Source organism: Sceloporus occidentalis, unplaced genomic scaffold (genome assembly GCF_023333645.1).
Source record: "Sceloporus occidentalis isolate IW3139 unplaced genomic scaffold, rSceOcc1.0.p SCAF_6, whole genome shotgun sequence".
Lineage (NCBI taxonomy): Eukaryota > Metazoa > Chordata > Lepidosauria > Squamata > Phrynosomatidae > Sceloporus > Sceloporus occidentalis.
The window spans coordinates 65,357,999-65,371,774 of record NW_028316986.1 but is presented as its reverse complement, the minus strand read 5'-3'; the positions used below and the strand labels follow the sequence as shown (position 1 = coordinate 65,371,774).

Sequence of the window (13,776 nt, the reverse complement as noted above, 5' to 3'; positions counted from 1 at the left end):
AAACTCCCCTCAACAGCCTCTTAATGTGAGGATGGCTGCCATTCTAGCTGCTCTCGTATGGAGCAGAAACGACGTGATGGCAGACACCTGCCTTATAACCATGTTGGGTCAAGTCCCCTCTTAATGTCATCTTGGATGGACTATAGCAGGTCAGCCACTGAAAACCTGAAGCAGTTGATGAGAACTTGCCTAAGCAGTGGATTATGTGATCAATTAGAATAGAACCTGATCTAATCTGGACCTATGGCAGCTTCCAGCCTATCACTGATCACCTTGTCAACTGGTTATAGCAATGAAGGTGATATTAAGGTGATTTCATTTGTAGTAATTAAGACTTACCACTCTGAAAGAGGAATGTTAATGTCTGACCTCCAATTAAAATTTCAAAACAATGTGCAGTTCTTTACTGGAACATCTGTGAACCTGTGTAAAATAAGACTAATCCCATGGTTAGGCAAAGAAGACACTGGATTAACCTTTATCTCGCAGACATTGGTGAGTCTATGCAGAAGCATAGATGCACTCTGTGTTAACAGGGCATGTGGTCAGAATTAAGTCTGATTTCTTTTGAGGATGAACTTGTCTAGAGACTTCAAAAATCACCCCAACTCCATGTAGCAGACTGTCATCAACCTGTATGAAGGCTGAGGGGTCTCCCGGTTGAATGAACTGCTGATTAAGGAGTCACGAAATGGGAACAGAGGGCTTGGCAAGGATAGCCCTCTGGTATCTAATTTCGAGGAGAGAATCTTCTCCACAAAAAGGATCTGTCAAAGGAACACAAACCTAAATTTTAAATAGTATAGTGGGCCCTTGATATGTACGGGAGTTGGATTCAGGACTTTGCATGGATACCAGATCCATGGAAGTTGAAGTCACAGAAAATATAATGGCATAGTAAAACAGAGTCCCCTGTATAAAATAGTAAAATCACAGTTTGTTTGTTTTTTGGTATATATATTTTATATATATATATATATATATATATATATATATATATTACAAGCTGTGCTAGCAGAAAAACAAGGCATAGGCACTGGACAATGCCTCAGAAGGCAGTGGACAATGGTGTTGTTTGGGCCAGACCTTGGCATGAAACCCAGCCAGGGATAAGACACTCACCCACACAGCAGCTAACCTTATAACCATAAAACCATAGAATCATGGAGTTGGATGAGACCACAAGGACCATCAAGTCCAACCCCCTGCCATGCAGGAAATCACAATCAAAGCATGCCCAACAATATGCAAAGGAATTTTGTAGCTTCCTGAGACCACTAAAAGAAAGAGATTGGCAGCATGAACCTTCATGGCCTTGAGCCCAATTAATCATATGCAAGATAGACCTTGTACAATAGGCCTATCCAAGTCAGGAAGCAGTTGAATGGCAAGCCCATCAGCAGGCATTCTTATTTAAAATGTAACTATCTAACTAAGGTAAGAGGCAATTGTGGTCTTTGTGGCAGACACCTCAGGGCTCTGTAGGATGTCTGAATAGGATTTGAAGCAACCTCTTAGCAGAGAAAACTGACTATATTGTTTTAAAACACTCATGGAGGAAGGGGGGTTTCTCCCCCCATGGAGAGGAGTCTGTTTGTCTGTTTGTTTTTGATAAGAATTTTTCTTAACCCCCTGTATTAGTGAGAACCATCTCATGGAAGAAACTGTATTTTTTTAGTTTCTTCCCTTTAACAGACATCTCTCCAAGAAAGAAGGGAAGGCAAGGGAAGCCACCTCTCCTGAGGCTAGCTGACTGAGGTTCCCTGTGTTTTATAACAGGAACATAACCCTTTTGCCACTAAAGTGGAGCTTGGTTGGTCACCTTAATCCAATATATCTATCACCTCATATGAGATGTTTTACCAAAGATCCTCAATGCATGTAAGCATTAGAGGTCTGCTGAGTGACCAGAGGCCTTCTCCTTCCTTGAGTCACCCTGTCTATTAGCATTTAAATGAATCTGAATTGTTAAAGCTTATGCTCTTAATGAGAAGTGCTATGGCTGATAACAGTTTGCACAAAGGAGGTAGAACCATGTGCTCATCTTATGTCTTAGGCTGTTCCAGCAAAAGCAAAAGGGGCTCTGGCCCCAATGGAGACAGAGATGGAGGCCCATGAGGAAGGAAGAAAAATCATCATGTTGGCTTATGGCTAGCCCCTTCCCTTGTTGAATTAGTTTCCAGGCATCTTCTCTGGCCTGGAAAAAGGAGAGGGGGGTGAGCAGAAACAGCACAACTCAAACTTCATGGGCTAACAGTAATAAAATGAACACCAGAAAAGTTAACCAGTATCTCTTGTAAATCTGAATCCCCCAGACCTGTTGGTCTGGGGGCTCTCCCCTCCTTTATTTGCCCCATCAAGGGAGGCTGCCTGGGCAGTAGCCTCTTCCAGGCACTGAGGAAACTGCTCCTGGGTTAGCAGTGACTGAAGAGCATTGCTAAACATGGGTAGATAGCTGCATATGGCCTGTAGTGTAGCCCTGATACTCACAGGGCACTTTGTTTTATTTATGTTTGAAACAGCCCCAACTTCAAGCTGGGGTTTACAAGCTTAGCCCTTATTATCTCAGGCAGGCTTTAGTAACCTGGCTGCATGACAGAAGCTGGCTTGGTCCTCAACTCCCTTCCCACTTGCATAGGTAGCTGGGAAGGGCAGAGGGGCTGCTGTGGGACATGGCCCCCCATTTACCTGAGGTATGTCTGTATCCTGAGAAAGGGTAATCTCTGATGGAAAGGAGAGGCCAAGCGCTCAAGCTGCTCTTTCAAGAGTGCCATAGTTTGGGGCAGCCAAACACAATTGGGAGTGAAGGGAACTCTCCACCCATGATATCCACAAGTGGTTTAACCCTTTTTGTTGTTGTAATTTTTTGGGAGGGAACACAGGAGGATTTGTATCCATGTGCTCTCCCATAGTATCCTTGGGTTGGAAGAGACCCCAAGGGTCATCCAGTCCAACCCCATTCTGCCATGCAGGAACTCTCAATCAAAGCATAACCGATAGATGGCCCTCCAGCCTATGTTTAGAAGTGGGTGGCAGAGGCCATGCTCTCTCTGTGGAGGACATGAAGCCATATTGTGCTTTATTGTGGGATGGTCTGTGGCAGCCAAAAAAGACCATTTTAGAGTTGGAAGCTTCAGCTCCTGGTGGGCCAAGTCTAGCTTCCTTTACAGCCATGTGGCTGTACAACATAGAAGAGGAGTCCTCTGCCTCCTTACACACCATCACATTATAAGAATTCAAAATGAAAATGCAGGAGCCCTGGCAACACCACCATGTGCTTCGCAGTCTGCAAAAGGATCCCCCACACCTGTTGGGGTCCTGGGTGCTATTGGGGCCAGAGAAGGGAAGGAACGGGGAGACCAAGGGTTTATGTCCCCATCTGCCCTCCTGGCAGAGTCCCAAACCTTATGCTAGGCATAGTGCCTGCAATGGCCATGGCAGAGGCTTCATGGCCATGCCTGCCCCGAGCGAGGGCATTAGATCTGGCAACGGTTATATGGTGGCTAGAGAGAGAGGGCCCCTGGTACTCACCTTTATCCTGTGTCTTCTGGCTGGCTTGACTCCCTGACGTTGGCCCTGTTTCAGGCTGTGCAGAGGTGATGCAGAGAAAACCCTTGCCATGGCTTTTGGCTGGCCTGTCCCCTGTACTCTGGCCCCGAATGGACTGAGCAGTGATGTTGAGAAGGGAAGTTTCCATAACTTCCGGCCAGTTTCCTCACTGATCCCTGGCCTTAAACAGGCTGGGCAGAGGTGATGCAGAGAAATCCTTTGCCATGGCTTTGGCTGGCCTGTCCTCTGAACTCTGGCTGGGCAGAGATGCTGAGGAGGGAAGTTTCCATGACTTCTGGCCAGTTTCCTCACTGATCCCTGGCCTTAAACAGGCTGGGCAGAGGTGATGTGGAGAAACAGAGACATGGAGGGGATACCCCCTCATCATCTGTTCCCATGGCTCCCATGTGCTGCAACGCTGTTTGCAGAAATCTCCTGTGCTCCCACCATGATAGGGGGCAGCTTTGGAGGAGAGGGAGAGTCATTGGCAAAGCCAAGACCTTTCTCCAATCCAGGGAGCCCTTGCCATGTTAAGTCCTTCTTCATGCTCCCAAGGCACCAAGAGAACCGAAGAGAATAAAAGGACTGGAGTGGCAGTATTGAAGAAGCTGCAGAGCAACAGCAAACCCATCCCAATGGGTCTCTCTCTGAAGCCAGCTCCTTCTGTTGAGCTGGCAGACCCTGAGCTAGGGAAGCCTGAGCTAAGGATGACCCTTAGCCAGTGCTCTTGGGGTCCTCTGCCATAGCCACCACCAAAGAAGGGGGGAAAGGCAGGATAGAGGAGAAGGGAAGGCCAAGAAAACTCTCAAACCGCTTTCAGAAGGAAAAACCTTGCTGGCTCGAAGAGACACATCCTGCTAGGAGCATAGGCAGGAACAAGACTGAGGCTCAGGGGGGCTAGCTCCTCCCTATATAGGGGCCGGTCTTTTGTTTATAGTCCCTGCCTACAGGAGCAAATAGGAGCTAAACCCAGATTACAGGATGCCAGGACCCTCGCTGCTGGGAAATGTGATTTCTAGTTTTCTTTGTTCAAAACACTATAAAAACTTGGTTCATTTAGAATCGTGGTCCCAGAATTTTGAATATGAATTTCCTCTGGGAACAATGCTGCAGCTAAATAAACTATGGTTCGGTACATACCGACCCTTTGGGGCTTCATGGTGACGTGCTAGGGTTGCCTCGGGGTGGCGCGTGCACACACCCTGCAACCCTAGCACGTGACAAGGACATCGCAGCTGCGCAGCACCATCCACATGGCGCGCACAGCTATTATGTCGCAGAAGCGCAGCGTCCAAACATTGCTGCGCAGCTGCGACACCATCGTGCCGTCTCTGGCGGTTTGTGGCGGCGCAAAAAGCAGCCACTTCTGTGTGCTCCTTTCTCGCTGCGCAGCAACGTTGCACAATTTGATCGCTGCGTCGCTGCTGCGGAGCAAGGAGAGACATCTCCCCAGTGCCTCTTTTTGGTGCTCTGTATTGCGCCTAGGTTTCCTTTCCAACCGACTCCTTGGTCTCCCTGCTGATTTCTGGCTAAAATTCTGGTTTTACAATAATCAGTAATCTATAATCTATAACATTAGGTCAAAGGTTGTGCACCAGCTGCACCCATTCCTTGAGATGTTCGATTTGGACATGGTGACACAAGCCTTAGTTACATCCCAGATGGGATTACTGTAATACAGTGGTACCTCGGGATACGAATTACCCAGGTTACGAAATTTTCAGGATACGAAAAAAACCCATAGGAAATTATTGTTCCGGGTTAAGAAAGTTTTTTCGGGTTACGAAAAAACTTTTGGTGCTTTTCTGCGCGATTTCACACCAAATCGCGGCTTTTCCCCATTAGCGCCTATGGGGATTCGGCTTGCGAAAGCCTTTCGGGTTACGAAATTGACAGCGGAACGAATTAATTTCGTAACCCGAGGCACCACTGTATGCTCTTAAGTGTAGCTGCCTTTGAAAAATGTTCAGAAACTTAAACTGGTCTAAAGAGCTGCAGCCAGATTACTAATTGGTTCTGGCTAGAAGGAGCACACAGAAGGAGTGCAAGTCAAAGACTTTCTTTTCACAGACAAAGAAAGGCTTTTCTTTTCCAACAGGCATTTGAGTGATTCTATAAGGCCCATCCTATTCAATGCACTAGATATTCCTAATTGCTGTGCTGGTACATGTGTTTTAATGTATTATTTAACCTGGTTTTATTTATTTTTTTCTGGTTATATTTTTTAACTTTTGTATTTTGTGGACTTTTAACAATTTTTAAAATGTTGTTGAGTCTCAATCTGGGGAAAGGGCAGGAAATATTTTTACCATACTATAAACATTTTAACAACTAAGGGTAACTGCTGTATTTTCAAAAGTTGTTTCCAATTTAATTGTGTTTTTAAAATGTTTTCATATTATCAGCACCATTTTTATCTACATCATTTTAGCTACTTCTGTTGTAAACCATCTTGAGTCTCAGTTCTGAGAGAAAAGCAGGCCATAATTCAAACAAATATTCGCTTTATCACAGTCTGCCTTGATTACTTACCTGTTATGGTCTTTTTAAATACAAAATAAATCAAGTAATTCAAAAATAAATATGAATTTCTTGGAAGTGTTTAAACAGAGGCTGGCTGGCCATCTGTAAGAGATGCTTTGACTGAGAGTTCCTGCATGGCAAGGGGTTGGACTTGTGGTCTCTTCCAACTCTATGATTCTATAAATAAATAAAATAAATTAGAGAGACAGAGAATTACAGTGGGCTGAGTGTTCAACCTGGACTGCAGAGGGGACCTGTGTTTCAATCCCTATGCAGCCACGGTATCCCACTGGGTGACCTCAGGCCAGTCACACTCCCCCAACCTTAGAGGAAGGCAATGGCAAAACTCCTCTGAATAAATCTTGCAAGCAAACACTTGGATTTAAGTCTCAGTCAACTTGAAAACACTGAAGTTCAAAACAAAATAAATATATACAAACAACATGGACTCGTGTTTGGGGGCATTCCAAGGACCAGCTGTGGGGATTATTGACAGTATGAACCCTCTCTCAGCAGAACCACAAATACAAGATGCTTCAGAATAACTGTTACCACTGAGCAAAGATGTTTCCAGCCCATTTTGCCCCCACAAAGAAAGACTAGATAGTGATTGGTGTTGTACACACACGCAATAGCATTTTATAATATCAGAGGTCCCTTTACATAGCAGGAGCCCAGTTAGATGCTGGTGTGAGTAAGCACCATATCAGTGATTGTACTGGAACTATATTTAGTCTCACCAACCAATAACAAGTAGATGTTAGAGACCATCAAATACTGAATATCTGAAAATACTTTGAGAAACATAAGGGATGAAAAAAATATATCTACATGTGACAGATAAGTTGAAAAGAATGGCGATGTCTTGTCTTACTTGTGCTGTTTGGATAGGAAGTCCTCTTGTGTTTATTACTTTTCCACAGCTACAGCACAAAACAAAGAAAACTTTGCTTTTCTTCCAAGCCCCTTGTGATTTTCCTGAAGAACTGGGAAAGTGGTTTAGTGCCCAATAATGACTAGTTAACCTATATGATATCTATGGAATATGGAGAAGCCTAATTGATGTCTATGGGACAACAATTTCCTGGAATAAATTAACTTTAATTTGACTCAGAGACACATTTATGTGATAATTTGGTTTAGTAACTAATGTTAAATCTGAAAAACTGGATTTCTAGTTCTTGAATACAATCAAGTTTCTTGATTAAACTTTTAAAAACAGAATCCAATATTCACAAACTATGGCATTTTATTTCAGAGGCCTTTGCTTACATTTGTACAATATATTACATAATTCCATCGTCTGCAGAACCTAATATATATTTTATAACTTTACTTTATATGCCTTTCCTTCAATGTTTGTCAACATTTTTACAGTCCTGTACATATCTGAATAGCTTGAAACCATTTTCAATAAAATCAGTTACCTTTAAGCACACACTACTAAGACTGAAAATGCTTTTCTTAGAAAAGTCGAATGTAAAGATTCTGACACTCTAGCATCTACAAACAGAATGTTTGAAATTCTTACATGTTGTTTTGCCAGAAAAGAGAAAAAGGAAAAAAAAAACCACATGCCAGCCCCTGTAAGCCCAGCCAAAAAAAGTACACAGAACTACAATTAAAACAGTAAAACAATCTGTACAATAAAGTACTGTGTATTAACAGTGCCAGGTATTAAATAGCTTGAATGAACACGTCCGCAATATACAAATGTCTTACAAAGTTGTGTAATTAAATACAAGTGCCAAACAAGAGAGGGCTTGGGATCCATACAACATAAATTTGATAGAAGTGAAAACAGTTTTGATTTTTTATTCTGTACAAGGCAATTAAAAAAAAAACTTCTCTACCACTCAGTTAGCTATTTATATTATAAACAACTATACTTTTGTGGCAATATTCTTCTCACAACCATGACTTAATATTAACACAGTTCACTCCTTCTTGAAGACCTCTCAGTTGCAGCTCATAATAAGATAAGCAACACAAATGAAATATTTGTTGCCTTAACTGAAAAGAAACGTTTACAAGAAAACACAAAAATATAAGTGTTATAATTCATTATGAATAAATATACACTTTAAACTGGCTAAATACAATCTTTATACATTAAGATTTAATACAGTTTGTTAGCCATTTTCTTCCTTTTTCACAATGTATTTTTATCAAAATTAAAAAAAATACTGATTCATAGAAAAATGGCAAAGTACAGTAGTTTCATTCCAATTCATGGGTTATTACAACCCACAGCAACCTAGTTAGCCTAATTCAAACCTGTAAACATAGTTGCCTTTGAAACAGAATCCTTATTTTTGGTTATCAGGTTTGATGAGAAACATCCTATTAACGGCAGGCTTGGAATTAAATTACATGTGCTTGACTTGTACAGTTATAGCCACCTTAAGATGACTTGGTTAAAAAACAATTATCTTGTAAAAATGAAAATAAGTTCATTTTTCCTAAATAATGGAAAAATATCAAATACTCCAGCTTTAACAGAATACCAGGGAATATGTGAATAGTAAGCCACTTGAACACATGGATTAGGCCTACCCAACAACTGTATGCTTACTGTGTTGATTCTACCGGCAGTGAACAGCCTCCATTTGCCACAGAGGACCTTCAACTCACTCAACATACAATTCCCAGACAAGTTGGAAACAATTATTGCTTGAGGAAAAGCAGTCTGTTGTACTTTTTCTTCATAAAAGTGCACTTAAGTGCAAAGTTTGCTTGTCAACAAAATTTTTAAATACAAAATAGTGCTTGTCTGAATGTTGTGCCACTGTGCAGTATAAAAAGTGGCTCTCAGCAGCCATTAAGTGCAAAGTGCTTAGGCAAGTCTTGCTGTCACCTGCACTCAACGGACATTCCATTTTGTGATGAACTCGACATGGGTGGATCTGCTAAACTTAACATAACTGCTGCTGTAATGGAACTGGAGGAAGGCGAGGAAGATGATGATGATGTAGTGGCAGCACCTGTAAGGTAGAGTAAAAGTATTTTTAAAATTTAGTATTGAAATCAAATAACGATTTAGATAGTGACCTGCAAAACACTTTTTCTAATTGCTGTTGTCTTTTCAAAACTTATTAAAGCAATTTGAAATATATTTGTGCTGCAATCTTATGCATGGTTATTACTCCTCAATACTATGAATGCTTGCTTCTGTTGTTAAGCACAGGTATGAACATCAAACCTTTTTTTTAAAAAAAAATGGACCAATACCAGACCACCAGCTATACATATAATATTTTTGAAGTATGCTGACTTTGATCTCAAGTCCTATTAGACAGTCATGTATTCCATTGAAATGAAAAGGAACTTTTTATTTCAATGTTGTGGTTGTTGCAAGGTTCTGGAAATGTATTGCTGGAATCTTTTCAAAAACAAAGCCCTGACTAGATTAATCGTTATACAGTGGTCCCCCGGGTTACGAAATTAATTCGTTCCGCGGTTAATTTCGTAACCCGAAAAACCTTCGTAAGCCGAATTCCCATAGGCGCTAATGGAAAAAAAGCCGCGGCTCTGCCGCGGCTCCATTTAAAACAGCGCCGGGGTTTTTTCGTAACCCGAAAAAACCTTCGTAACCCGAAACAATAAATCCCTATGGGATTTATTCGTATCCCGAAAAATTCGTACCCCGGGTAATTCGTATCCCGGGGTACCACTGTACAAGGAAAATAAGTGGCCAGTGATGAGCGGTGCAAATCATTGTTGACTAAGTAGGTGTGGCAAGATAATTCTCTTTTCTCATTAATGTGTTTGATTCTTTGTAGTTTCTCTCATGTGTGAGAAGACAGAAAAACTGACCAGAGGAGGGGTGAGTGTGAGCAGATTTTTCTTTTCCACCTTTGCAGCCTGTGTAAATATTGTATTGGCAACCACAGTGGGTCCTTGGTATCATCTGGGGTTTGTTTCCAGGCCTCTCGTGGATACCAAAATCCGTGGATGCTCAAGTCCCGTTATATACAATGGCACAGTAAAATGGCATCCCTTATATAAAATGGCAACAAGATTATGGCTTAAATTTTAATAACGATTGTGAAGTTTTATTGTAAAGGTATGTTGTTTTCTATGCCTAATAAAGGATGACTGACATAAAATGGCAAAATCAAAGTTTGCTTCCTGGGAAATATATATATATATATATATATATATATATATATATATATATTCAAGCCATGGATGATTGAATTTGTTGATATGGGGGGCTGACTGTAGTAAGGATGAGAAAAATAAGAGAAGCATCTTCTAGAAGCATGCTTACAGAACAAGGTTACCAGCAGGATTTTATTTTTCGCTTCCCTGGGTTTCCTTAGGCAACATTTTTGATCTTCTGGATCACCACTGAAAAATAACCCCAATTTTAAAAGGCCCAGCTTGCATTACATTTAATAAAGGTTTTATTAAAACTGGACAAATACTGAACTGTTTGCTGCTGTAGGAGTGTTTTATTGGTCAAGATAAAAGCTTAAATATGAGCTTCTTTCAAAGTTATTAACTGAAGAAACATCTATTTTAAAATTGCATTAATCTTACATCAAGAAAGAAACTATAGATAATCTCTGAATAGATACTCAATACTGCAAAGGTCTAAACGGTTTTTATTACAGCCCCAAAATTCAGTAAACATCTAAACAACTTACTATGAAGCATATGTGCATAGTTATTTACAGTTGTGATTACTGTAACAAGTGCACATTCTTGCAGTGAGATCTCAAAAAAAAAAAAAATCAATTACATGAGTATTTCTTAATCATAATTTCCCTGACTTCGGGTAAATTTCCATTCTCCATCGTGTTCTCTGTGCCTCACATATTCGTTTGCGCCTGCACAAAGATTCCATTTGGAAGTTCAAAGCTGAGCAGGTTGGCAGGCAACCCCGCCCACTCCTGTGTAAATTTGGGTAAATTTCCACTATGTTCACTAATCATTTCCATCTCCCATGAGTAACAAGGCTAAATGATGAGAACCCACTAAGGGAAGGAGAGGAGAGCACAAGTCCTTACTGAAGTTCTAGAATGTTCTGGAACTAGTAAAAGCTGATGTGTGGGATAGGAGAGAAATCACAAAGAAACATTTTCTTCCCTACAAACACAGGATATAAGACTTTTATTCTTAAATGTGTTTTGTTGAAAAATAGCACCTTGGAAAATCAAGGACACTTATTTCCAAGACACTGAAGATAAAGATATACCTAAGATTTCCACAGTAAAGACAATTTTTAAAACATTTAATAGCCATATTTTAATTTTAGTAACCCTGTTCAATATTTATAAATGGGAACAAAATGTAGATTGATATACTTACTTTCCCGCTCTTTTTTCTTCAAACGCTTTCTTCGTCTGTCAATGGAAGCTACTTCAGATTTCAAGGATAAGTAGTGTTTCCTGATTTCTTGAAGTTTTTCTTGAAGAATTGCTATGCGCTCTGTGCTGGTCATATTTTCTAGGTCAGCTGGATGTAAAGCAACACTTGTTAGATTAAAGTAAAATCTTAATTCTTTCTCCCAATAAAGAAGGACCCAAGAATGATAGAAGAATGTGAAAAAGAAGCGACATGTATATAACACTCCACAATTTCTAGTTTTGATATTTAAACTACAATATTTCTAGTCAAAACAATCACCAGATTTTGGAATATGAATAAAAATGCAAACGAGATTTCACTGACAATTAAAAGTCAAAGGGATCAATGGTTCTCTTAATAACAAAAAATCAATCCACCCACCCCACCACCATGTTTACCATAAGCTTTTGTAGGTTTGAGTGCACTTCATCACATATGAAAGCTTATGTTCCTTCCTCCAATTCTGGCTCTCAAAGGATTATACAGTCAAGAGTGCTAGCACAGAAGGTGGTAATCCTTACTTACACATTTGAAAACTCCATTTGTAAAGCTTTGGCAAGCGAGTATTCTGTTCCTTGAGATCTGAATCCTTCTCTCCATTTTTCCCACATTTGCCTGGAGACTGTGTTCTGCCTGGAGATTTGGTTTGCTGAGACTTTATTCCCACAGAAACTGATTTTGCTGATTGGGTTTTAGCAATACTTTCTCCAGCAGAAAGGTCTTCACTGTCACTGCTGTTTGCTGCTGGAAAACACAATATATTTATAGGCTTACTTTATTTCCAAAAACCTTAGTACCTTACTACCAGGCATGAGAAGCATTCTCACTTGATACAGAATGCAATCAACATTCCTCAGACAAAAACTAAATAGCAAATTTCAGTAACCAAAGGGAAAGAAAATGTACATTTGTTTCTTCAGAGATGTTACTTGGCCCTTGGGATGTGGAATAGAATAATATGCTGTGCTTTCTGGGCTTGGCAGCACTTCCATAATGCGTAAACAATTTTTAAAAAACTGTTCTGTGGGGTAGCATTCTACATATAGGGTCTGTATATGCAATCAACTTGTAAAGAAGGGAAATGAACTAAATAGTAGAACAAAATTGGTGCATCAAGACATACCACAAAACTGGAATAGTTACATTAGTAACTGTACATTATTCTTTAAACATGCAACAACCTTTCATATTACAGGAATGGACATTCTCTCTAGTATACCATGAACATTTTGGTCAGATCTAGATATGTCAAAGCTGAGAAAAACATCAAAAATTTCATGCGGTGGGAGAAAGGAGATTCTACTGCTTTTCTGGATCTTCACATGTGTAGTTAGATCCAGGATCTGCTGACATCAGTGAGAACACTCACACAGCATTACTCTTTTCAGAATGCTTCAGCTGACAGAAAAGTGTGTGTTGTGTGAAATTTTCACTTATTTTCACCACCCACTACAACACCTAGTGACAAATTCTATGCTGTTCCAGTTAGTATCACAACTTTTTGATGAGGGCGAAGGCGATACAAAAAACCTGCAAAAGACACAGAAATAAGGAAAAACTGCCTCTCCTATATTCCACCAGCAGCCATGTTGTACTAGATCAGAAGTCTGCTATTAATGGATGGAACTTTAGGGAAATTTTAGACAGAACAATAGATAACGGGGTATGGCTTGGTCCAATTGTTGCTGTCTACTGAGTTGCCATGCTTACCACTTTTGCTCTTCTTTTTGTTGTTAACCACAGATGTTTTGTGACTTCTTTTCTGCTTTTTTGAGGAACTGCCTCCCTGGGCATCTTTAAGCCTCTTCTGGCCTGTAGAAGCTTTATTAAAAATAACAGAAAGAACAATATAATATATAATACACATTACAAAGCAAAAGTACTAATAATCATCTTGCATCATTTGATTGAACTAATCTGCTATAGGGTCCAATGGCCTCCTTCCAAATCTTAATTGAAATTATTCCAGTTTGACTTCAGGAATAGAATGTATTGCTATAATATACACTACCCACCCCTTAACGTTAACTTACTTTTTAAAATTAGAACAATCATATAATTGTTAATGGGCTATCACAGGGAGTCATGGGGGGTAAAATGAATGAGACAGGAAACAATCTACTGTACTCCTATGCTCTTGATATGATATAACAATGAAGTGAACTAACTAAATATTGCAAGAAATGGAACTTATAACACAGGAAAGAGGCTACCTTATTTTCTCTATCTAATTTGGTGATGATGTTGGAGTTAGAATAGACCCCTTCCCCCAATGAGCCTGGTATCTAGTATGTGAACTTTCCCAATCATTTCAGGTAGACTGCTTTATTAAATATGCTTTTTTAAAAG

The 13,776-nt window shown here is 40.2% G+C and overlaps 1 protein-coding gene across 5 annotated transcripts in view; it reads right to left on the bottom strand.

The window, feature by feature from the left end:
- Positions 1–7,303: 7,303 nt before the first annotated feature.
- ARID4B (AT-rich interaction domain 4B) overlaps positions 7,304–13,776 on the bottom strand; it is a 107,564-nt gene continuing 101,091 nt past the window's right edge. For 3 of the 5 annotated variants that reach the window (XM_089529886.1, XM_089529889.1, XM_089529887.1), the window contains 4 exons: positions 13,138–13,248; positions 11,953–12,171; positions 11,389–11,535; positions 7,304–9,056 (listed from right to left, as the gene is read on the bottom strand). In XM_089529886.1, the coding sequence (XP_089386012.1) occupies positions 8,926–9,056; positions 11,389–11,535; positions 11,953–12,171; positions 13,138–13,248 (608 nt within the window). In that variant the 3' untranslated portion in view covers positions 7,304–8,925. The remainder of the gene's footprint in view (positions 9,057–11,388; positions 11,536–11,952; positions 12,172–13,137; positions 13,249–13,776) is intronic. The other 2 variants (XM_089529888.1, XM_089529890.1) reach the window with 1 other exon arrangement.